Raw genomic sequence first — 25,133 nt, 5'->3', positions numbered from 1 at the left:
CACTACAATAAATAAATATAATAATTACTAGGCCTACGGTGTTGAATTATCTTAATTTCTGGATAGAGTAGAGAAGGAGTAAAACAACATACATTACAGATGTTTTATGTGTCCAAAAACAACTAGTTTTCATATGAGAGGTTCATTTAGGTGAGATAATAATTTATATTGCGCTCTATGTGCTAAAATATCAATCAGTGTTATATATGTAAATGAAGCATGATAAAAGTGTTAAATATAAGCTATTGTGATGAAGAATACCGCGCGGAGGATGAAGAGCAGCGCGTGAGAGGATGCTGAAGTGATCCGCTGGTTGTCGCACTCGGCGTGTGTGTGTGTGTGTGTGTGTGTGTGTGTGTGTGTGTGTGTGTGTGTGTGTGTGTCGGTGGTCCGGAGGGCGGAGCTGCGGGTCTCTCTCTCGGTACCGACGGACACACACACACACACCGAACACTGCTGGGCGGAAGAGCGTCATCTCAGCAGAAAACACACCGAGAGAGAAGCACTGAAGCTCGGGCTCCGCGCGCCCGTTCACGGAGATCAAGCGGGACTCGCGTCGACGCATCGAGAGCTCGTTTCTCTCCTATTCTTCTGCGCCTTGCGATGGATTTACACACAGACGCCCGAGACGCGTGCGATCCGCCCGCATCACCGGCCGCGCGTCACTGAAGCATCATCCGCGAGATCCGACGCTCCGATGCGAACAAAAGCTTCGGTTCGCCCGCCTTCACCTCCACCCTGAGCCTCCATCCGCAATGAACATCTAGAGGAGCGTCAGGCGATGGGTGAGACACACACACACACACACACACACACACACACACAGGTCGCGACGATGGAGAGCGGCATCTGTTCGGTCAGAAAGCAAAACCAAAAACATCACGGGCGTCTTATTAAGGTCCAATAACACGCGCTGCTGCTGTTGCTATTAATATTCCTGATGTTGATTTGCTTCCCGGTTTGATCTGATGTTGTTGTGTGTCTCGGAACGAGCAGATCATGTTGGCAAACCCAAATATCAACTTGCTTTTGCTTCTCTAGTGACGGGTGAGTCAAATATATAAGTGAAGCATTGTGTTGTTGGTGAAACCGCACAGGCCTCCGTCAGCTACAATCCGGATTCTGATTCGGTTTGACTTCAGATCCGTGTGTAAACATAATTTCAGATTCATAATTATGGTAAGAACTTGTAATTTAAATGTGTAATTGAAGCATTTTGTTGGTGAAACCGCACAGGCCTCCGTCCGCCTCAATCCGGATTCTGATTCGGTTTGACTTCAGATCCGTGTGTAAACATAATTTCAGATTCATAATTATGGTAAGAACTTGTAATTTAAATGTGTAATTGAAGCATTTTGTTGGTGGATCCGCACAGGCCTCCGTCCGCCACAATCCGGATTCTGATTCGGTTTGACTTCAGATCTGTGTGGAAACATAATTTCAGATTCATAATTATGATAAGAACATGTCTGACTCTGACTCAGAAGTTTTTTCTGACCTAAAAATAAGAAGTTATATACATTTTTTATAAAGAAAATTAAGCTTACTTTTATCACCATTAACATGCTATCAATTGTGGCAAATTTTAATTTTGATGTTTTCATTTTAAATGTTGATTATCATTAGTTTATCAACATGCAATAAAACATTGTATACTTTACTAGACTTAGACTATTGACTTTGCAATTTTAATAAGACTGTTCAAATATTAAAATCAAGTCTTGTGTTTGCGTTAAAGTAGAGGAGTTTCATATAATATATTTTCTCATTTTATTCTTTTGGTTTTGAGTCGTCCGTGTTCTCGACGGGTTTGATGAGACGGGTGTTAGTTCAGAGAACCGCCTCGTTTGATCAGACCGGCTCTATTCTCTGTTCTGGTTCTGCTTGGTCGTGTTCTAGGTAATGATGTGGATTGAGTTTCAGCTCACATGTGACTGACCTACAGCACTGGAGTGTGTGTGTGTGTGTGTGTGTGTGTGTGTGTGTGTTGTCATCATCAGCTCATGGTGTCTAACAGATGAAATGTCAACCTGAGGAAATCTACATTTGGATGATAGTTTGATCACAGGATCGGTGAAGAGTTTAGATGACGGAGGTCGGGATGAACAGATAAAGAGAGAGAGCGAGACTGAAGGACGTCGAGATGCTCGTGTTTAAAGCTGAACACAGATGATTGTTCACTGGATGTAATTGTCATTTAATTGATGCTTGAGTTTTCAAACTTTACTGAATGTTCTATGAAAACACACTGTGGCGTTCAGAACTCAACGCTCGTGTTTCCACCGAAGCGTTTTGTGTGTCTGCTTCTTGTCGTTGCACAAGCGGAAAGTGACGGTTGGTATTAGTCCCGTCCCTCAACTGTGATTGGACGGCTGGGTAAAAAATGAAAGTAATGCATTTTACTCAAAGTTTAACTTTTTTTTTTAACTCTCAGCATCCGGAAAAAATGGCAAGCTGTTTTGATAGTTATGAATAGTTTACTCAAATGCAGGAATTAAACGCCACTACTCTAACGGCACGTTTACACGACAACAATGTACTAAAAACTGATTTTTTTCCTTCGCATTTTTCGCATACAGACGCCGTTGGTCAAAACGATCCCGTTCACATGGATCCACAAACACGATTAGAAACGCTGTGTTCTGCTGCCAGGCCAGTAGGTGGCGATGTCGATGTGAAGACACACTACGCACACATAGATTGAACACGCAACATGACAACGCCGTTTTCACGAAATCACGTTTTTGTGGTTTACACTGAGACGATAACAGTATCGTTTTCCAAAACTTGCACTTTTAAAGATGTTTTTAAAGTTTGAGTTTTCAGGCCCCAAAACATTGTTGTCGAGTAAATGAACGACCAAAACGCATAAAGTTTTTTGTTTTTAGTCGAAAACGGTGTCGTGTAAACGGCCGCTCGGTGTATCTGGCTTCAGTCGGAATATTTCTGTTGATGGAGTCAGTGGAAATAGACTTAGTAACTCTGATGTATAAAATGTAAGTTATTTAATATGAAAAGTTACTTTCCTTAGTTACTTTAGACGTCATGATGAACAGAACCAAACGTCTGAGAGATGAAAGACTAAATTATGACTGTTTGATTGACTGTGACTTGATATTAAGTTACCTTTCATTTAATTCAGATTTTAAAGTAACTTTCACACATACTACCAATAATGAATTATGAATCAGCTAAATTGCACACATGTAAGTGAATTAAGTAAAATCCACTTAACTTAAGTAAAATAAAGTCAATATGTGCATTTTTAATCTTATGAATATTATTATGAATGAATTATTATCAAGTTATGAAAGTAATTCACACACGAATGTAAACTTTTTACACGAATGTAAAAAACATTGTGATAAAATGTTCAGCAATTGTGTTTCTTCAGATCATTTTAATAATGTAAATTATGAAATATTTCAGTATGCAGAGAAAAAATGTCAAAGATAAACAAAAGTTTTGTTCTGTTGACTTTTGCTATATAGAATTATTTTAATTTTGTTTGGAACATGTTTGGAAGCAGTGGTGTGTGTGGGTGTGTGTGTGTGTGTGTGTGTGTGTGTGTGTGTGAGTGTAAGTGTGTGTGCGAGTGTGTCTGTGTGAAGTGTGCATGTGAGAGTGCGTGTGTGTGTGTGTGTGTGTGTGTGTGTGTGTGTGTGTGTGTGTGTGTGTGTAAGTGAGTGATAGTGGTGTGTGTGCGGTGTGTGTGTTTCTCACACGTATCCAGTGCATCAGGCGTGTGAGTGTTTTGTGCGTCGGTGTCGTCTTACAGCTCGTCCCGAACACACACACCTACTGCAGCCAAAATGGTGCTGACCTGTTTTTGACCTCCGAGTGTGTGTGGAGCCGACGCCTGATGGAACAACCCACTCGCTTCCCGTCAGCGGGGGGATCTCACATACACACACACACACACACACACACACACACACACACACACACACACACACACACACACACACACACACACACCAGCTACAGCTTCCTGTCTCAGAGCCTGATATCTTCTCCGTCCAGTATCTGAGAGTTACAGTTATAACAGATTCATAAACACACTCATGTCCAGGAAAGTGTGTTTAAGAGCCAATCACAGCAAAGATGAATGTATTTGAAGTGACGGGCCAATCAGATGTGACTGTGGGGGCGGAGCTAGTGTTACATGACAGGAATAGAACTCAAAGTTTCCTGCCAGTGTTCACACTCAGATTTACATTATTTGAATTACTTTAATGAGGCGTTTCTTCCTCCTGGTCGGGTTTAGAGCGGCTGATAGTGATCAGATCTGTATAAATGTAGACATTTAAAACCGTCAGACATTTACAAGAGTAAAACTCAAATGAGACACACAAACAAACCGCCCTAGACAGACAGCAGGACTATAATCAGAGGGTTTATCTGTGGTTAATGCACGCATCGAGCTCATACACACCTGATGTGTGTGTGTGTGTTTCGAGCGTTCGTGATGTGAGGATTGTTGTCGTCTGGGAAGGAGGCGTCAGTTCTGTGAATGTCTGTTTGATTCCTGCACTGAACATGAGATGATTCGCTCTCAGGGCTGTTGTGTAGTTGTGTCACAGTGTGCACTAGATGATTAAACTACACTACGCTCATTTATGAGCTTTGAATGTGTTTTCTGATCTGTAGTTCTAGTCTGAAAATGATGATCACTAACTGGAGGTTTGATCAGTTTGAGTTCTAGTGACTAAAGATGCAAACTTGTTTAAAGTTCAGATAATATGTAAATCTTTCATGAGGTTCAGGGTGTGTCCCACAGATATCGGGTGTTCACCGTCACCAAACTGTCTCATCCTCACTTCAGCCCGTTTATAATGTAGCTTTAGTCCATAATGAAGGCGTTTATGCCTATCCAAAGTTGATGTAGTCTGTATTTTACAGTGAAGATGAAATGATCAAGGTAAACATCATTTGAACAGATTATTTTAGTCCATTATTTCCAGTCAATTTAATCCATTATGCAAAAAGTTTAGAGTATATAATTCTGTGCATTAAAGACACATGAAATGTTTTATCTAATATGTAATTTATAGAATGTTATCAAACACATCAAAACATATGAGTTTTTATGAAAGTGTATCTGAAAGAGTTTGGTTGGGTGTGTGTGTGTGTGTGTGTGGGGTAACTCATCACCAGTGGCCCATGCATATCGACTGTCACTAAAGATCAGTGGTAAAACGTGAGGAAATGCTAGATTTTTTTTATAGCCGGCAGAGTGTGACACCTTATTTTTGTCCTTTCACAAGTAACTGAATGTACGGTGTCCAAGAGAGCTCAACGTGCTGCAACTGAAGAAAGCACATGCAAATAGAAAAAAACACATGCAAACATTAAAAAAAAATGCAAATAGAAAAAAAACATGCAAAAAAAACATGCAAATACAAAAAAAACATGCAAATGGGGAAAAAACATGCAAATAGAAAAAAAACATGCAAATAGAAAAAAACATGCAAATAGAAAAAAACATGCAAATAGAAAAAAAACATGCAAATGGGAAAAAACATGCAAATAAGAAAAAAACATGCAAATGGAAAAAAACATGCGAATAGAAAAAAAACATGCGAATAGAAAAAAAACATGCAAAAAGGTAAAAAACATGCAAATAGAAAAAAAACATGCAAATAGGAGAAAAAAACATGCAAATAGAAAAAAACATGCAAATAGAAAAAAACATGCAAATAGGAAAAAAACATGCAAATAGGAAAAAAACATGCAAATAGAGAAAAAAACATGCAAATAGAAAAAAAAAACATGCAAATAGAAAAAAAAACATGCAAATAGGAAAAAAACACCCACAAATTAAGAAAACATCTTGATCATTTTAACAACACACGTGTGCTCCAAATACTCACATCACAACCAAATACAGAAACACGCTGCAAATAACACAGACCACAACGGAAATGTGTCCAGGGGAACCAAATAAGTGCTGAACCCGGCTGGGACGTGCTTTGAACCCATTTGGCTTGATGTCCTTAGTAGTGGAACTTATAATGAAGTAATAAAAGTGTAATATTTAATATCTGTAAAAGAAATGAAGGTGGATTTGGAGTTGTGAACTTGCCCGGAAGACGAAAATAGCGGGAAAAAACTCCAATTTAACCACTTCCCTCTACTATTAAACCTAACAGATGCTAGCATTGTCTTCAGTGATGTTCAACACACACACCTCTGTTAAAATCTCAGAAATTTTGGTTTAGGGTTTCATGACCCTTTAATGAGAATCTAATGAAAGTTACCAATTAGAATAATGAGAATAACAGACATACACAAGAGGAAAGTGTCTGTTCGCACACAGTCATGAAAGTTAAAATGTGTCTGTCACACAATGCAGAAAACTCTTAATGCTCCTAAAATAAGCTTAAAGAGGATCTAATGTGCTTTATTCTACCTTTCTTTAGTGTGTAATGTTGATGTTTCATCATGAAGAAGCTCCAGTTCTTCTCTATATCAGAGTCAGTGTTTCTGAACTCCTGAAACGCCTCCAGTGTATCTCGAGTTTCTTCCGGGAACGAACACGTCACAATATTCCTCATTATAATAATTCATACGCAGAATAAAGGGGCGGGGCCTGGTTGAGTTAGTTAGTAGTGTGTTAAACTGGCGGTTATGGAAAGGGGCGGGACATTTCCCAAACACGACCAATCACAACACACTGATCCAGCTGACCAATCAGAGCACAGTGTGCTTTTCAGGAGGAGGGGCTTCATAGAGACAGTAAGTAAACAGAGCGTTACTGACAGACTGGGAAGAGAGGAGCCGCAACAATGGAGAATATGAGGAGAATAATCAACATTCAAGCAGGAAAACCTGTTCTAGTAGAGCCTGAAAGCTACAAGACTTTGTCAACGGCGTAATGAGTCCTCTTTCATTTTATTTATGCAATATATATATATAGAGCATTTCTGTAGGACGGGGTGAAGCGCTGGACCCACATTCGGACTGAAGGAGTGTTTTTGTGGATTGGGCAGATGTTGAGCGGCTAGAGAATGAGCTCTATTGTACACGCAGACACACACACACACACACACACACACATTGTTCAAGACTGAGTTTGGCTCCGCCACACTTTTGGTGACACATGATGTGTGACGTGTGTTTCCATGGTGACATACGTGACGCAGTGGGAGACTGAAGGGTTCAGTGTTGGACTGACTGAGACATTCACACGCTTCACACACACTCGCGCGGGTCACTGTCTGGAGATCAGACTCACACACACACATTCTGTGTTATTACTGCTGTTAGTCATACATCACTGTGATTCCTCAGATCATCTGTGGTGATGAGGGGAGTCTGCTGGTACTTTAAATGATCAGACGCACCATTTTCAGCTGCTAGTAACCCAGAAGCCGCAGTGCAACACTCATTACCACTCAGAACACCTTAACAACCCCATAGCAACACCCTAACATCCACAGCGCAACACTTAACCATAAACAACACCAATAGCAACGCCCGGAACACCCTACCAACCGCAATGCAACACTTAATACCTCTCAGAACACCATAACAACCCCATAGCAACACCCTACCAACCACAGTACATTAGATCACTATAGAGCCAGCATAGCAACACCATAGTAACTACCCAGAACACCCTAACAACCACAGTGCGACACTCATTACCTCTCAGAACATCATAACAACCCCAGAGCAACACCCTCGAAAGCAAAGCACATCATTTGACCATAAACACCATAAACAACACCATAGCAATAGGAATAGCATAGGAATGCCCTAGCAACACCCAGAACACCTTACCAACCACAGTGTGACACTAAATACCACTCAGAACACTATAGAAACAGCATAGCAACACCCTAGTAACTACCCAGAACACCCTAACAATCATAGTGCAACACTCATTACCACTCAGAACACCTTAACAACCCCATAGCAACACCCTACCAACCACAGCACATTAAAACACTATAGAGCCAGCATAGCAACACCATAGTGACTACCCAGAACACCCTAACAATCATAGTGCAACACTCATTACCACTCAGAACACCTTAACAACCCCGTAGCAACACCCTACCAACCACAGCACATTAAAACACTATAGAGCCAGCATAGCAACACCATAGTGACTACCCAGAACACCCTAACAATCATAGTGCAACACTCATTACCACTCAGAACACCTTAACAACCCCATAGCAACACCCTACCAACCACAGCACATTAAAACACTATAGAGCCAGCATAGCAACACCATAGTAACTACCCAGAACACCCTAACAATCATAGTGCAACACTCATTACCACTCAGAACACCTTAACAACCCCGTAGCAACACCCTACCAACCACAGCACATTAAAACACTATAGAGCCAGCATAGCAACACCATAGTGACTACCCAGAACACCCTAACAATCATAGTGCAACACTCATTACCACTCAGAACACCTTAACAACCCCGTAGCAACACCCTACCAACCACAGCACATTAAAACACTATAGAGCCAGCATAGCAACACCATAGTGACTACCCAGAACAACCTAACAATCATAGTGCAACACTCATTACCACTCAGAACACCATAACAACCACAGCACATTAAAACACTATAGAGCCAGCATAGCAACACCATAGTAACTAGCCAGAACACCCTAACAATCATAGTGCAACACTCATTACCACTCAGAACACCCTACCAACCACAGCGCAACACTTAACCATAAACAACACCATAGCAACGCCCGGAACACCCTACCAACCGCAATGCAACACTTAATACCTCTCAGAACACCATAACAACCCCATAGCAACACCCTACCATCCACAGTACATTAGAACACTATAGAGCCAGCATAGCAACACCATAGTAACTACCCAGAACACCCTAACAATCATAGTGCAACACTCATTACCTCTCAGAACATCATAACAACCCCATAGCAACACCCTCGAAAGCAAAGCACATCATTTGACCATAAACACCACAAACAACACCATAGCAATAGGAATAGCATAGGAATGCCCTAGCAACACCCAGAACACCTTACCAACCACAGTGCGACACTAAATACCACTCAGAACACTATAGAGCCAGCATAGCAACACCCTAGTAACTACCCAGAACACCCTAACAACCATAGGGCAACACTCATTACCACTCAGAACACCATAACAACCCCATAGCAACACCCTCAAAAGCAAAGCACATCACTTGACCATAAACAACACCATAGCAACCGCATAGCAATGCCCTAGTAACTACCCAGAACACCCTAACAACCACAGTGCGACACTCATTACCACTCAGAACACCATAGCAACCCCATAGCAACACCCTTGAAAGCAAAGAACAACACTTAACCATAAACAACACCCAGAACACAATAGCGTCATGCTGGTGAGTTTTGCATCTCAATTCACTGTTTGGAAAATGCAAATTCATAGTTTGCAAAATTTGCAACTCTCCTTCACAACCTACACACACAAACACACACAGATACACACACATACAGTCTCAGTGACAGGCTGGTTGTGTGTAAAGCTAACCCTTCCTCGCTGGCTGATTTGTATATGTGTGTGTTTGTGGTCACACACACACTGGAGCTGTATTGTGTCAGTTGTTTATTTGCTTTCTGCGTGACATGTTGCTGGTTATTGTTTCATAAGGGCCACGTTACTTTCATCTCACTAACACACTCTTCAGCTTCAGGTTTCTGTTGTTTTCTGGATTTCTTCCTAATGTGGAGCAACGCTTCAAACACACACACACACCCAAGTAAGTAAGTGTGGAAAACAGGCGTTTGATTCTCTGCTGCTTCACTGCGATCATGTGTTCAATGATGAGCTGCAGTTTGACAGCATATCTGTGCGTGTGTGTGTGTGTGCGTGTGTGTGTGTGTGTGTGTGTGAGTGAGTGAGTGAGTGAGTGAGTGAGTGAGTGAGTGAGTGTGTGTGTGTGTGTGTGTGTGTGTGTGTGTGTGTGTGTGTGTGTGTGTGTGTGTGTGTGTGTGTGTGTGTGTGTTTGTGTGTGTACCTACTTAAAGTTTTTTTTATGTAAAAATGCTGAAGGTTTTGTGTGATGGGCAGGTTTAGGGGTCAGGTGTGTGTGTGTGTGTGTGTGTGTGTGTGTGTGTGTGTGTGTGTGTGTGTGTGTGTGTGTGTGTGTGTGTGTGTGTGTGTGTGTGTGTGTGTGTGTGTGTGTGTGTGTGTGTGTGTGTGTGTGTTGTTGTCCCATCTACTCGTGCCCCTGAGGAATTCTGTTCTCTTATCCAATATTCATGGAGTTTTATCCGTCGATTAGCTCTGTGTTGGTAACAGATCCCGTTTGGGAATGAGTCCAGCGCACACACACACACACACACACACACACACACACACACACTGAATGAGTCCAGCGCCACTGCTTTCTGACCCCCACGTCCGCTGAGATGACCCTGACACGCACGCACACACACACACCCACTTTCTCACAAACACACACACACTGACAAGCAACTTTTGTGTGGAAGACATTTCGAGCCAAGCGGTTTAATAAACAGGAAGTATAAAATAAGTGTGTGTGTTTAGAGTTTCATGTCAGGAAAGAGCAGTGCAGAAACTCCACGATCGTGTGTCGTGTGTTCAGTAGATGCGTTTGGAAAATTGCATTATGGAAGAGTTTGAGTTGTCATGGAAATAATCTTGCAGCGCAAAACAATGGGTTGCTTTTTAATGTTGCTTTTTTCTTTTGTTTTTGGGGTGAGATATGATTAATGAGATTCATCCTTCATATTAAAGTGAAAGTGACATGAAAGATTGTACTCAGAATTTGCAGAATTTAACCCATCCAAGTTAGTGCACACGCATTAGGAGCTGTGAGTAGTGAACACACACACATACACACACACACACACTGCAAATCGAATCGAACCAGCAACCTTTGGGTTAGCAGTCAGACTCACGAACCACTAGGCCAGATATCATTGTGCAGTTTGTGTCACGGTTACTTTCGATCAGGATTCAAGACTGTTGTTGATTTGGTTGTGGTTTCGGTTTTGTGGGTTTGCAGAACATGAGCGTTATGAGAGTTCAGTCTTATCTCACACAACACCCATTCCTGTTTTCTCACAGGGTTTTATCAGCCTGAAGAGAGAGTGTGTGTGTGTGTGTGTGTGTGTGTGTGTGTGTGTGTGTGTGTGTGTGTGTGTGTGTGTGTGTGTGTGTGTGTGTGTGTGTGTGTGTGTGTGTGTGTGTGTATTAGCTGTAGTTTGGGAACAGATGTGTTTACAGAGGTGAACTAAATTGACAAATGTCCCCGAGGGTTTGTGTTTCTTCATAATGAGCTTCATGTAAAAACACTGAAAGGACCTCATCTAGAGTTGTTAGTTAGAGTATGTTTATTTATGTACGAATCTGATGTAGAGCTGAGATTAACAGTCTCTTTAAGTCGTCATGAAAGTGAAGTTGTGCTGGTCTCCTCTATTGTGTCGTATATCGAGTGAAGCGCTTCTGGAACAAGAACAAATGTGGGCGTGGCTTGATTGTGTCTGTGGGGAGTTGATTGGATGGTTGTGGTTTGCTATTGGCTGATCTCATGTGAGTGACAGTTTATAGCCCCGCCCTCGTCATCAGAGAAGAGAAGAGATGCTGAAGAGGAACTTATTCTCATTCAACATTATTAATACTATAATGATGCGCTCCCATAAATCATGTACAATAAACACTGCAATATTCCATAAAAACAAGAATTGTCTATTTTGATTTGATGGAGACTTTAACGGTGTCCTGATGTGACCGAAGCCTGTGGTTTCCTCTCGTGGAAAAATCAAAGTTGTATCAGAGAGAGAGACACAGATAGACATGAGCTGATTTACTCCACATTAGTGTGTGTGTGTGTGTGTGTGTGTGTGTGTGTGTGTGTGTGTGTGTGTGTGTGTGTGTGTGTGTGTGTGTGTGTGTGTGTGTGTGTGTGTGTGTGTGTGTGTGTGTGTGTGTGTGTGTGTGTGTGTGTGTGTGTGTGTGTGTGTGTGAGGGAGAGTGTGCCAATTGGTTATTGGTCAATTATATGATAGTTTTGCAATACATTTAACTCTTTATTTATATTTGACCCGCTCAGATTAGGAAGCTGTATGTCTCTCAGAGGTCCTCCTTCTGTTTAACGCGGGTCTCGCGATCACAAGCCCGTCAGTTTCGGTCTCCAAACATAGGTAATGGCAGAGGCTATATACCTGAAGTCGGTCACATTCACGCTTACACAGTCAGAGATACTCTGGTGTAGCCCCTGTGGGATTGCAGACACTTGAGTTTAACGCAACGTTTACTCCAGTAGAGGAATGGCCACTGTTACAGATATAAGCTGACCAACATTACTCCTCTGATAATAGCTTTGGATTGGCCAAGCCGTACACTTATCTATAGTAACATTACATTAAAACAGAGGTGAGACACACCCAGATTTAGGTTGGTCAAGCAGCATTTGCTGTTCTAAACGCAAATTCACTTCTTGTCTTTGCGAAACCACGTACACTTGAATCAGTGCCAAATATTAGTCGTCACTAATCTGACGCAGACTTGCGGGAACATACGAATCCGTTTAATCTACTTGGGAAAACTATTTCAGAGTCAGTCAGAATAAAAGCAAATGTAACAATTTATTACGTCAGGTTAATGTATCGCGCCAATTTCATAATCAGTCCAAAGATAATAAATACAGAACATCAAATGCTCTGGAATAAAGAGAGAAGATGCGAATCTGACATTATAAAATACATCATGCAAAGTGTTTTGCCCACTCTCCGCATCACGGGCTAATCTGAGCTACAAATCGCCCCGAGCCTCTCGTTGCGTTTCTTTATATAGACAGAAACTTCTTTCACATGGAAACATTTGCTAACGATGTGAATTTGCATTCAGAGTTTACACCTTTTGAGAGCTGGAGGCCATTAGCCGGGAAGACACACCCTCCTCTGAGCTATCTCTAAACTCTTAAAAACTTTATTACCTTTTGCTTTACTTCTGTGGGAATGAGACACCAGTCGCACTGAGACATTTCAAATGACACCAAACATGTGTAATACTGTATGATAATTGTTCACATTAAACCATATAGATTCTTGGGTGAATGTTGGTGATCTCAGCGTGAGAGAGAGGGAGTGGGGGAGCGGGGGAAGATTAGGAGGATTCTGAGGGCAGACTTGCGTCTTCAAATGTCCAGTTCTTCCAGTCTTACGCTCATATATAAGTAAATGCTGTGGTTGAGTGAGTATTTGGGTTGGGCGGAGGCTGTGGTTTAAAGTGCTTGCTTTATATTTTGCATACTATGAAAATGTGGATTAAACAGACCTTGAACTGTAAACAAACATAAACTGTCTAATCAGACCATGTGTTATACAGCCCATGACAGAAGCTGACGAGCAGGTGTGTGTGTGTGTGTGTGTGTGTGTGTGTGTGTGTGTGTGTGTGTGTGTGTGTGTGTGTGTGTGTGTGTGTGTGTGTGTGTGTGTGTGTGTGTGTGTGTGTGTGTGTGTGTGTGTGTGTGTGTGTGTGTGTTGATGATGACACCAGTTATCATCCTCCTGCCCGGAAACCACCTGAATCTACCAGAACAAACCACAAATCACATAAACCAGTCCCCATCGAGTTGTTACCGTGTGAAGTGAGGAAAGTCTCACAGTGAATGTGTGTGTGTGTGTGTGTGTGTGTAGGAGCTTGATTGTGTTAAATCCAATTTGGCTGCCGATTGTTGTTCTTTTTATTCCTCTCATCTTCCCACAATAATGCACCGGTTTATTTGTGTATTGCGAATCCCGCAGTGTGTGCATGTGATGTCATCCTGCGTCAGAAGCCTGATCGTCCAATCACATCGCTCGGTTCCTCTCATTAACTCTCATAACTAGCTGGTTATTTAACAGACTACAGCCTCTTCTTGTCTCTAGTTTATTGGCTTTGCAGTCGAGTAAGTGTCCTGACGAGAGTTTCTCTGTAATCATCAGTTCATGTTTCACAGGACACACACTTGCACTAGTACACACACACACACACACACACACACACACAGATGTGAATGCTTGTCCAATGCAGTCCTGATGAATGTTCTTCACATGCACTCTTGTGTTGGTGTGACGGTACAAATGATGCATTTCAGAACGCAACAAGACGCAGTGTAGACTGAAACAGGTTCATACCAGGTGCTTGATATGCTCGAATTTGACTTTTTGAAATGTAAGTCCTGGAAAACCCTTGAAAACTCATATTTATTGAAAAGGTTCTTGAAAACCGCTTGAATTATTGAAAGACAATAATATAAACTATCTTTCCACACATAATGAAGCTGCAGCCCGTCTGATATAGATATAGAGGCATTTCGCATGGCTATGAGTGTGATATTGCTCATAAATATCAGAGTATATGATACAGCTTTTATTCTTCAGATCAATTATATATTAATGAGAGAAAAAAGCAGTTTGAATAAGGAAAGCGATATCTTTGTCATAGAATCCTTTCAGTGGTTAAAGTTTCCACAGTCATTGCATCCGCTGCACTTTATATGTACCATTTTGTTTTATTAGTTTATTTTTTTATATATATATTTACCTTTTTTAGAATTTGAAAGATAATAAAGATATTGTTTGATAAGTGCGATCTCTGATTGGAAATCCTTGAAAACCAAAAAAGTAGTGCTTGAAAAGTCCTTGAATTTCATTTTACAGTATCAGTACAAACCGTGCAGAAATGTCACATCCTCCCAGAGCAAAAAAAAATATGTTCTAAGAACGTTTTGCTAACATCTTATAAAACATCATTTCTAAATGTTCTCTGGTCGTTAAAATAAAAATAAAAATAAAATTTAAAAGTGTTTTTTTTCTGGGTTATATGATCGTTAAGTGAACATTCTGTTGTATCGTTCTTCAAACATTATGAAACATTACTTTTGAATGTTCTCTGAACGTTCCGAAACAAGTCGTTACATTTAAAAAACTTTACATGAATGCCCAACTGAAACATTCCATGAACGATGTATAAATAAGGTGTTTTGTGCTAACGTTTTGAGAACATTATTAAAGACCACATGACTTTTAACAAATGTATTATGAACGTTACTGGAAGTATGTTTGTATATCTTCACAAAACCATGGTATAATGTGAGCTAACACAAGCTCTCGAGCTCGAACAGCATCTTCAGTGTCCCTGATGCCCGGCGTCGATGGGAACAATCGCAGTGACCGTTCTCATGGGGTGTTCTGTTACTATCACTGATGATCTGGAAGGTCAGAAACACTGAGGAGCTTCTGTTCTTCAGCTGATCTGAAACACTGGAGAGAAACACGTCCATCTAATCATGATCGCTGAGCACTTTCAATTACAACCACATTCTGCGTTCCGGCGACGGAAATGCCACAAAATGCAGGCTTATGTTTATGAAGCAAACTCAAGATGTCGCAGGAGGCGTTCTGAAATCAGATGCTTCACATATATTGTGATATAATTCCCAAATATATTGGTCCATTATTTCCCGATATGTTACAGAATGCAGTGGTAGAAATTTCTGCAGGAGCTTATTAAAATGGTCAATATCATACTGCATCTGGGCATTTTAGTGTTGTTGTTTTTGTCAATTTCATTATTAGGGGATGTGTCATTATTGTAATACAGTACTATTGCAGATATTAACCCTTGTGCATCAATTAAAAAAGTTACTCATAGGTCCTTACTAGTGGACAAAAATGTCTTAAAAAATGTGAAGCTTGGGAGCAGAGACTTAAGTTCGGTCAGGTTAAGATTGGCAAATTATTGTTGAATAAAAAGTGAAGTTTAAAAAGTGAAACCAAAAAAAAGTTATGGAGGTTTAAGTTTATGAAAATGATTCATGAACATCATGCAACAAGTCGTGTTCCAAATTTCAAGTTGATATCTCAAAACATTAGCTTTCAGTGAGATTTTGTTTGGGCGCAGTACCACATTTTCCCCATTAGATGCAGCAAAACTCCACTGGGACACAGTGGTTGGATTTGAGATTTGCAGTAGAGTTTCTCTCTCAAATATTACAAGCACACACAAACACAATTATTTTATTACACACATACAAACCACACTCTGACATCCATACCAACACACACGCCCAATTATAGCTGTGTAATTTATAGCGAGTATTTGCTTTATAGGCTCTATGCACGATCGCTTCCGCGTTTTGTCTCAGCCCGCCCAGTTACATCCGGTGCTGCGTCAGAAGCCGTTTTTGCATTAGGTGGAGATAATGGCAAATTACACTCTCTGTTTACAAGAACTTCCAGCGGTTAACGTGAATGATGTTAACAATATTGTGAGGCAGTTAACTGTCACAAATATGAGTAAGAAAGAGAAGTTCTTTAAATTAAAAATTTCGAGCTACATCGACAACTTTGAGGGTGAGTATTCTCTCATATCACGCGAAATCCGACTAGCGAATCAGTTTCTAAAATCGTTGTCTCCGTTTCTGAGAAAATTAATTTTATTAAAGTGAATTGTCCTATAGAATGCGCCATGCGGAAGTAAAGACGCCGGCTGAGATCCTACCGGAAATATGTCAGCAGCGTTCGTGCATAGAGCCTATTGGCCAATCCTGAGAAAATGGCACCACCTGGTAACAAAATGGTCCAAATTAAAAAATTTAAGCCTTGCCAACAGAATGAAAGTTTATTAACAAAGATTGCATCAGTTCATAGTTAAACAGCCCTGGGATAAAACATTGATTAATGGGTTTCAATAGGGGACATTTTTGTCCTTAAGATCTTGAGTGGAACTATTTTGTGTTACTAGTGCAAAATAGATTTATTAAAGGAAATGGGGGTGAAATAGTAAAATTCCAATAAAAATACAAACCTGTGCCAAGATTTATGCAGTTGGCAATAACACAGGGAAAATCATCAAAAAAACTAAACTGAAAAAGACAAAAATGTCCATAAGATCACTCAAGGGTTAAACATATTGTCAAATGCACAGAGAACTTAAAAGTAGTTGTGTAAAATGAAGGTTGTGGACTAACACACATTATCAGTATCACACTTAAAGGGATAGTTCAGCCAAAAATGAAAATTAGCCCATGATTTACTCGCCCTCAATTCATCCTAGGTGTATATGACATTCTTTTTTCAGACGAATACAATCGGAGTTATATTACAAAATGTCCTAACTCTTCATCGTAAAATCCATCATGTCCATCATAAAAGTGCATCTATCCATCATAAAAGTGCATCTGTCCATCATAAAAGTGCATCTATCCATGATAAAAGTGCATCTATCCATCATAAAAGTGCATCTATCCATGATAAAAGTGCATCTATTCATGATAAAAGTGCATCTATCCATGATAAAAGTGCATCTATCCATCATAAAAGTGCATCTATCCATGATAAAAGTGCATCTATCCATCATAAAAGTGCATCTATCCATGATAAAAGTGCATCTATTCATGATAAAAGTGCATCTATCCATCATAAAAGTGCATCTATCCATCATAAAAGTGCATCTATCCATGATAAAAGTGCATCTATTCATGATAAAAGTGCATCTTTCCATCATAAAAGTGCATCTATCCATCATAAAAGTGCATCTATCCATGATAAAAGTGCATCTATTCATGATAAAAGTGCATCTATCCATCATATAAGTGCATCTGTCCATCATAAAAGTGCATCTATCCATCATAAAAGTGCATCTGTCCATCATAAAAGTGCATCTATCCATGATAAAAGTGCATCTATCCATCATAAAAGTGCATCTATCCATGATAAAAGTGCATCTATTCATGATAAAAGTGCATCTATCCATCATAAAAGTGCATCTATCCATCATAAAAGTGCATCTGTCCATGATAAAAGTGCATCTATCCATGATAAAAGTCCATCTATCCATCATAAAAGTGCATCTATCCATGATAAAAGTGCATCTATTCATGATTAAAGTGCATCTATCCATCATAAAAGTGCATCTATCCATCATAAAAGTGCATCTGTCCATGATAAAAGTGCATCTATCCATCATAAAAGTCCATCTATCCATCATAAAAGTGCATCTATCCATCATAAAAGTGCATCTGTCCATGATAAAAGTGCATCTATCATCATAAAAGTCCATCTATCCATCATAAAAGTGCATCTATCCATCATAAAAGTGCATCTGTCCATGATAAAAGTGCATCTATCCATCATAAAAGTTCATCTGTCAATCATAAAAGTGCATCTGTCCATCATAAAAGTGCATCTATTCATGATTAAAGTGCATCTATCCATCATAAAAGTGCATCTGTCCATGATAAAAGTGCATCTATCCATCATAAAAGTGCATCTGTCCATCATAAAAGTGCATCTATCCATGATAAAAGTGCATCTGTCCATCATAAAAGTGCATCTGTCCATCATAAAAGTGCATCTGTCCATCATAAAAGTGCATCTATTCATGATTAAAGTGCATCTATCCATCATAAAAGTGCATCTGTCCATGATAAAAGTGCATCTATCCATCATAAAAGTGCATCTGTCCATCATAAAAGTGCATCTATCCATGATAAAAGTGCATCTGTCCATCATAAAAGTGCATCTGTCCATCATAAAAGTGCATCTATTCATGATTAAAGTGCATCTATCCATCATAAAAGTGCATCTATTCATGATTAAAGTGCATCTGTCCATCATAAAAGTGCATCTGTCCATCATAAAAGTGCCTCTGTCCATGATAAAAGTGCATCTATCCATCATAAAAGTGCATCTGTCCATCATAAAAGTGCATCTGTCCATCATAAAAGTGCATCTATCATGATAAAAGTGCATTATGATGGATATAATGCACTTTTATGGACTTCAAAAAAGAAACGTCCATTCACGGCCATTATAAAGCTGGGAAGAGTCAGGACATTTATTAATATAACTCTGATTGTGTTCGTCTGAAAGAAGAATGTCATATACACCTAGGATGAGTTGAGGGAGAGTAAATCATGGGCTAATTTTCATTTTTGGCTGAACTATCCCTTTAATATGAGTATGTAAGATTGTTCGGCTAGAGTCTCTGAGCTCTGTTTCTCTCTCTCCTGTTTCTCAGGATGAAAATGAGACGTCACAGGGTTTTCTTGATTTGCACAGTGGGACTGTGTGTCATTTCCTTCCTGCATTACTACAAGGCTCTCCACTACGTGTCCCTGCTGAGGGAGCTGTCTGCACCCTACCCTAACATCAAGTCCTTCATCATGGTGACGGGTTTCTTCTGGAAGGAGGGCTCGACCCCGCTGGCGAGCGCGTCCCCCGAGGAAGGGCCTCGGGTCGGAGCGGTTCTGGAGCTCGACACCGGACAGGAGCCCGAAGCACCACAGCCCTGGAAGAGACCTGAAGATCTGCAGCGCACTACTGAGGTACTGGGACTCTTCCTCTCTACAGTCCTCTACAGAAACTTTCTATCTTAAAGGTGCACTGTGTAATGTTTAGCGGCACCTAGTGGTGAGGTTTCGAATTGCACCCAGAAGAAGTTACGGTGGCCGACGGGAAAAGATGTCGTCGTCTGAGACAGCAGAGAGTAGTTAAGCAATGAGCTTTCTTTACAAAGATAAATTAAGAAATTAGGTTTACTTAATTATTCAGTAAAACAATATGTTATTGCGAATATTATTGTTACTTGTTCATCATTGTGTCAATATTTTATTCGCTGACTTTAGCTCGCTTCTTTATATGAAGAACAACATAGTGGGTTAGGGTTAGGGACTGTTCTTCTGTAGGGCGGGGACAATAAATCGATGCATCGTGAATCAAGAAATGACTCTGGATCGATTACAATTTTTTTTCAGAATGCATCGCGATTCTCTCTTGAATCGATTCTGAGCGTATTTTTAAACAGCAGATGGCACTGCGTACTCTAGAAACAGCCTTAATCTGCTGGCTTCCAATGCCTTACACACACACACCACTTGAACCTTCTATAAAATAATCATTCATAAAGTTCGAAAAGGTTGAAGCGAATTACAAGGGTGTTTGCAGTGGGATGTTCAAATCGATCCACAAATCGCGATGCATCGATATATTGGTCCCAACCCCATTCTTCTGTAAGGTTGTACCCTGCAACACTCCCCTTCTGTCATTGGTCAGTCGGACAGATAGTCCCGCCCTAAACTTATGTGATTGGTTGAGTCAGAAGTTGACATGTCAGGCTGCTTAAAACATCAACTTATGAATGTCTACGAACGATACCCTCATGTCACGATTCGATACATATCACGATACTGAACTCACGATACGATATTATTGCGATACTCCAAGACATATGATAAAAGGTTAACAAAAAAATTTACTGTTGATTAAAATGCTAAATTTGGTTTTACATTGTGTGTGTAAATGAACAGGCTTGGATTCGCTGCTGAAACCCAAAGCACTGGACAATAGAGACACCAGAATAACAATATTCATGATTCTGAAGCTGAAAATACAGAATTATTTTAGAAGAATTATTCATGCTATCATTCTGTCACTGACTAGATATATTTAAAATAATGTAGGCCACTTTTTTACTGGTACCATCAGACATTTGGCATTTTCAGGACTCACAATATTCCCCCATTGCATGATTATACATTATATTCAACATTATATGTATAAGTTTAATGTAGTACTGACAATAAAGTATTTAATTTTGAGTGAATTATACACAATACAGATTGTCACTATCCACGATACACATTGAGGCATTTTTGTATTACGATATGTTGTGACACGAGTTACGAATTACCTGAAAAACCACCTCATGCGTGCGCAAAAACTTTTTTACTATATGGGAGTTTTTGTAAAATTGACGTGTTTCCATTGGGCGTATTTTCAATTCGCAATTTCAATTTGCGCAATTTGAAGGGTAATGGAAACGCGGCAAGTGAAATTGTCCAGATTCTGCTGTCTGTGAGTCTTCTAATGGTGCTTGTTCTCCATTAATCAGGTCCATAAGAGAGGTTTGGTCGCCAGCATCCCGACCCACCAGAACCCCGACCCGCAGAGAGACGCTGGCGTGAGAGTCGCGGTGAACAAGCTTCATCCGCGTCGCGATTCGACTCCAGACCCGCTGGAGTCCCTGGGCGACCTTCACCGGCGCACACACACGCTCCAGGACGACCACACTCCGTATTTCATCCGCACCAAAGCGGGAGCGCTGTGCTTTCGTCAGGGAACGGAGTCGGCGCTGGCGAAAGACGAGACGCTGAGAGCCAAACCTAGCATTGGTGGAATGAGCCCGCGGAGAATATTACAAAAACCTGACGAGTCAAAGGCTCAAGCGAAATCAGTGGAAGAATCCGGTCTCGCTCGAGGGAGGCCGAAGCGCGGGAAGCGTCTGGTTAAGTGTGTGTGTCGACCGGGATGGCATGGATCTTACTGTGGCGTTCCCACAATGGTGTATCACTCAAATCTTCCCACGAAAGAACGGCTGACGCCGCGCGAGACGCCAAGACGCGTCATAAACGCCATCAACGTGAACCACGAGTTCGACCTGTTGCACGTGCGCTTCCGCGAGCTCATCCAAGCCGTGGACCTATTCCTCGTGTGCGAATCCAACTTCACGGCGTATGGAGAACGGCGTCCGCTCAGATTCCTGCATTTGTTGCTCAACGGAACATACGATTATGTTCGGCACAAGATCCTCTTCGTTTTCCTGGATCATTTCCCGGACGGGGGACGACAAGACGGATGGATCGCCGACGATTATCTGCGCACGTTTCTGACTCGCGACGGCATGGCTCGAATATCGGGTTTACGTCCCGATGACGTTTTTCTAATCAACGATGCTGATGAAATTCCGGCTCATGAAGGAGTTCTTTTCCTAAAGCTTTTCGACGGATGGACGGAGCCGTTTGCAATCCACATGAGAAAATCCCTGTATGGGTTTTTCTGGAAGCAACTCGGCTCGCTCGAGGTTGTGTCCGGGTGTACCGTCGGCATGCTAAGGGATGTCTATGATAACGATGGGATTCGGCTTCGACGTAGGGAATACTACACCATGCCGGGATTTCGGAAGTACGAAAACGACACCGGACACATTTTGGTCCAGTGGTCAATCGGAAGTCCGTTTCATTTCGCAGGCTGGCACTGCTCCTGGTGTTTCACGCCAGAGGGAATTCACTTTAAACTCATTTCGGCCCAAAACGGGGATTTTCCTCGCTGGGGTGACTACGAGGACAAGCGGGATCTTAACTACATCCGGGATCTGATCCGAACGGGGGGTTGGTTTGACGGATCTGTGCAGGAATACCCGCCATCGGACCCTAAGGAACATATGTACGCCCCCAAATACATGTTTGATCATTACGATCACTACCGCTACTTGTTGGAGAATCCCTACGCCAGGCCGGGAGGCGCGTAGATAAGGATCAAATGTTTGGGAGAGAAGAGACCGTCCTGTTACTCGTTCCTCTTCTCTGATTGGCTCTTAAGACCCTACCCAAACCGTCCAATGGAGGAACGCTTCATGTGAACACAGGCCTTGCGGAGAACAACAAACCTTTCTGTTTTGGCCAATGTTTACCTGCGAGACTCTGTTCCTCCTGTGTTCATTGTACATGACTATGTGTGTGTGTGTGTGTGTGTGTGTGTGTGTGTGTATGAGAGCGAATGTGTGTGTGTGTGTGAGAGTGAAGTTCATTGGTGCACAGACTTTCTCGCTTGCACTTCAGAATCGAAAAAAAGAAAACTCATTGCACAAATGCCACATTTTTGGGTTTGCTGACAGCTTGTAAATTCCTCCAAACTCCAAACTACTCAGTCAGAAAAAAAATGTGTGTATCATTGTGAGCCTTTCTGAATGAGGTTGTAGACGAGAGAGAGAGAGAGAGAGAGAGAGAGAGAGAGAGAGACCATTAGAGAGAAACAGAGCTTTGTTTGAGCTCTGATGGAGCTGATATGTGAGATTTGCTCAGACAGAACACAAACGATCTTCCTGTTGGAGAAATCCTTGCGGAAAACATCCTAAAGCTGGAAAACAGGCTGTTTTCAACAAAAAAATCATCAGCTACTAAGCCTGCGATAATGTGAATCATCCATGTTGTGCACAAGAAAGAGAAGACACCAGATAAAATAAGACAAACACAGTGGCTCTGTTACAGGCGAGTTAAGGCATGTTAAGGCATCAGGGACACAAAGGTTGTCAAATCTTATGCTGCCTTCTAAGAAACCTACAGTCTAACCAAAAATCATTCAGACACCAGATATAATTTATGATTTTATTATACTAGTGTGATCAGGACACTATAGTTCATTTATGTAAGTGAGGAGAGCAAAATAAACTGACATATTATACCCAAATATTCTTCATTCAGTGACTACCAGTAAAACTTTGGGACCAATAATGATTGGGACACTTTGAGCTGATCATGTTCTGCTGAAGTGTGTTTTCTTTAATTGCTAATGCTCTTTTTACACACACACTGAACACAATGAAGCATTGCTTGGTGATTGTTTGAGCTAAACTGGTATTATCTAATTGTGTAGTTAAATTTAACAGCTGACAGATATTCAACATAATTCATGTGTGAGACAGTCTAACAGAAGGACGGACAAAACCAGTCAAATATCAACTGAGTTCATAACTCTGAGTTCTGCTCATATTTTACTACCATTTTCTAAACTATAGCGAATAAACTGTGATAATGTGAGAAATGTTGAAGGAGTCTGAATACATTTTGGTTGGAACTGTACCTTTGGCCATATTCTACAATTCTTAATTTATCCTTTCTAGAGAAGGCATGAGCCAAGAATGCATTGCGACAAGTGATTATAAATGCGATGTGTTCAAGACCAAAAAGCATTAAAAATAAACAGTTTCAATCCAATGTTTATTTTTATGCTTTTAATGAATTTCCCAGTGCACTGCAGCTCAATGTGCTTCTGGACCAGAGCCATGTAGTGTTTGGTGGTCTTGGCTCTCGAGTTTTAAATGAAAGTGAGAATGGGAAAACAGTTTCTTACGAAATCCTGTGCTGGAAATTCCCTGTTCTCAGTGCAGTGAAGCCATCTGATCGCATCCGAGATCTCTGGGGAATTACATTTACACAGCGGCACCAGAGATCTGAGGATCTGCAGAACATTCGATACGTTCTGGGATCATTTACGGACGTTTTATACTGGGGCTGTTAAAGTCAACATGAAATCAGCAATGACTCTCTTAACTGATGTTGTTGCTCTTATTGTGAATGATTCATTGTCATTATTTTGAAGAAATATAGATGACGTCAATCCCTTTTTTTATCAACCACCTTCATATAAAGACACACTGTCATAATCATTTGTTAACAAACAAATATTCATTACTTCAACGAGCTCATTGTTTCTGCCTTAAATTATTGCATCGTTTAAATTAATACATTTTTAGCTAACTCTGATTTTGTATATGTACATTTCTGAAATACATAACTTAGAGTTTCCTCTGATGCCAGATCTCTCTAAATTGTAATGTGGACTCGTGCATTTTCTGTAAAGCTGCTTTGAACGATGTGGATTGTGAAAAGCGCTATACAAATAAATGTAAATTGAATTGAATTGAACATTATGAAGAAAATCGAGTCCCATCCTAAATTTATTCTCATTAAATGTTCAGTCTCTTTGCACAAAAAAAAAGAGTCATTTCATGTTGACTTTAGGCTCCAAAATGGTTAGTCATAAATAAACTCTCCTAGACATACGATTAAAGTAGTAAAGGGAATCATTTCTGTGTCAGACACACGCTGCTAAAAACAGAGGTAGGAACTTTGGGACATGGGGTTAAAATACTGCCACCAGTGAAATAAATATCACCAGAAGTCAAGGGTCATGAACTAACAAATGACTTCTACTCGCTAGTGGCTGTGAAACTATAATGACACACAGCCTAAAGATAGAACGAGCGTTAGATGTCCTGAAGACATCACAGATCTCAGCAGAGAGACAGGTGCTCAATCTCAGTCCACATGCGTCTATGGGATCACACTGGGATTGCAGTGTGGCCGTGACCCCTCGTCTGTCCTCGAAATGTGAATTTAGCCTTCATGCGCGCAGTAAATGTGCTTGACACGAGCCAGCATGAGCTGCAAACCAATCCGCATGGAGGCTCCAAACCTGTGTCCAATCCGAAATCTGTGTCCAATCCGCATGGAGGCTCCAAACCTGTGTCCAATCCGAAATCCAAATCTGTCCA

At 40.9% G+C, this 25,133-nt stretch overlaps 1 protein-coding gene across 2 annotated transcripts; it reads left to right on the top strand.

Moving 5' to 3' along the window:
* Nucleotides 1–331: 331 nt before the first annotated feature.
* Nucleotides 332–24,568, top strand: mgat3b (beta-1,4-mannosyl-glycoprotein 4-beta-N-acetylglucosaminyltransferase b). 2 transcript variants are annotated; one of them, XM_081380776.1, is made up of 3 exons: nucleotides 332–785; nucleotides 19,041–19,347; nucleotides 20,913–24,568. In XM_081380776.1, the coding sequence occupies exons 2-3, from the start codon at nucleotides 19,042–19,044 to the stop codon at nucleotides 22,326–22,328; spliced, it is 1,722 nt and encodes a 573-aa protein (XP_081236902.1). In that variant the 5' UTR covers nucleotides 332–785; nucleotide 19,041; the 3' UTR covers nucleotides 22,329–24,568. The 2 variants fall into 2 exon arrangements, with proteins under 2 accessions (XP_081236902.1, XP_081236901.1); XM_081380775.1 differs by lacking the exon at nucleotides 332–785 and adding an exon at nucleotides 819–1,047 and having other exon boundaries at nucleotides 20,913–24,562.
* Nucleotides 24,569–25,133: the final 565 nt, after the last annotated feature.

This window comes from Scardinius erythrophthalmus (assembly GCF_964197995.2).
Source record: "Scardinius erythrophthalmus genome assembly, chromosome: 12".
NCBI classification, from domain to species: Eukaryota; Metazoa; Chordata; class Actinopteri; order Cypriniformes; family Leuciscidae; genus Scardinius; species Scardinius erythrophthalmus.
Note: the sequence above shows the minus strand (reverse complement) of the source record. Positions and strands in the feature narration are given on the sequence as shown.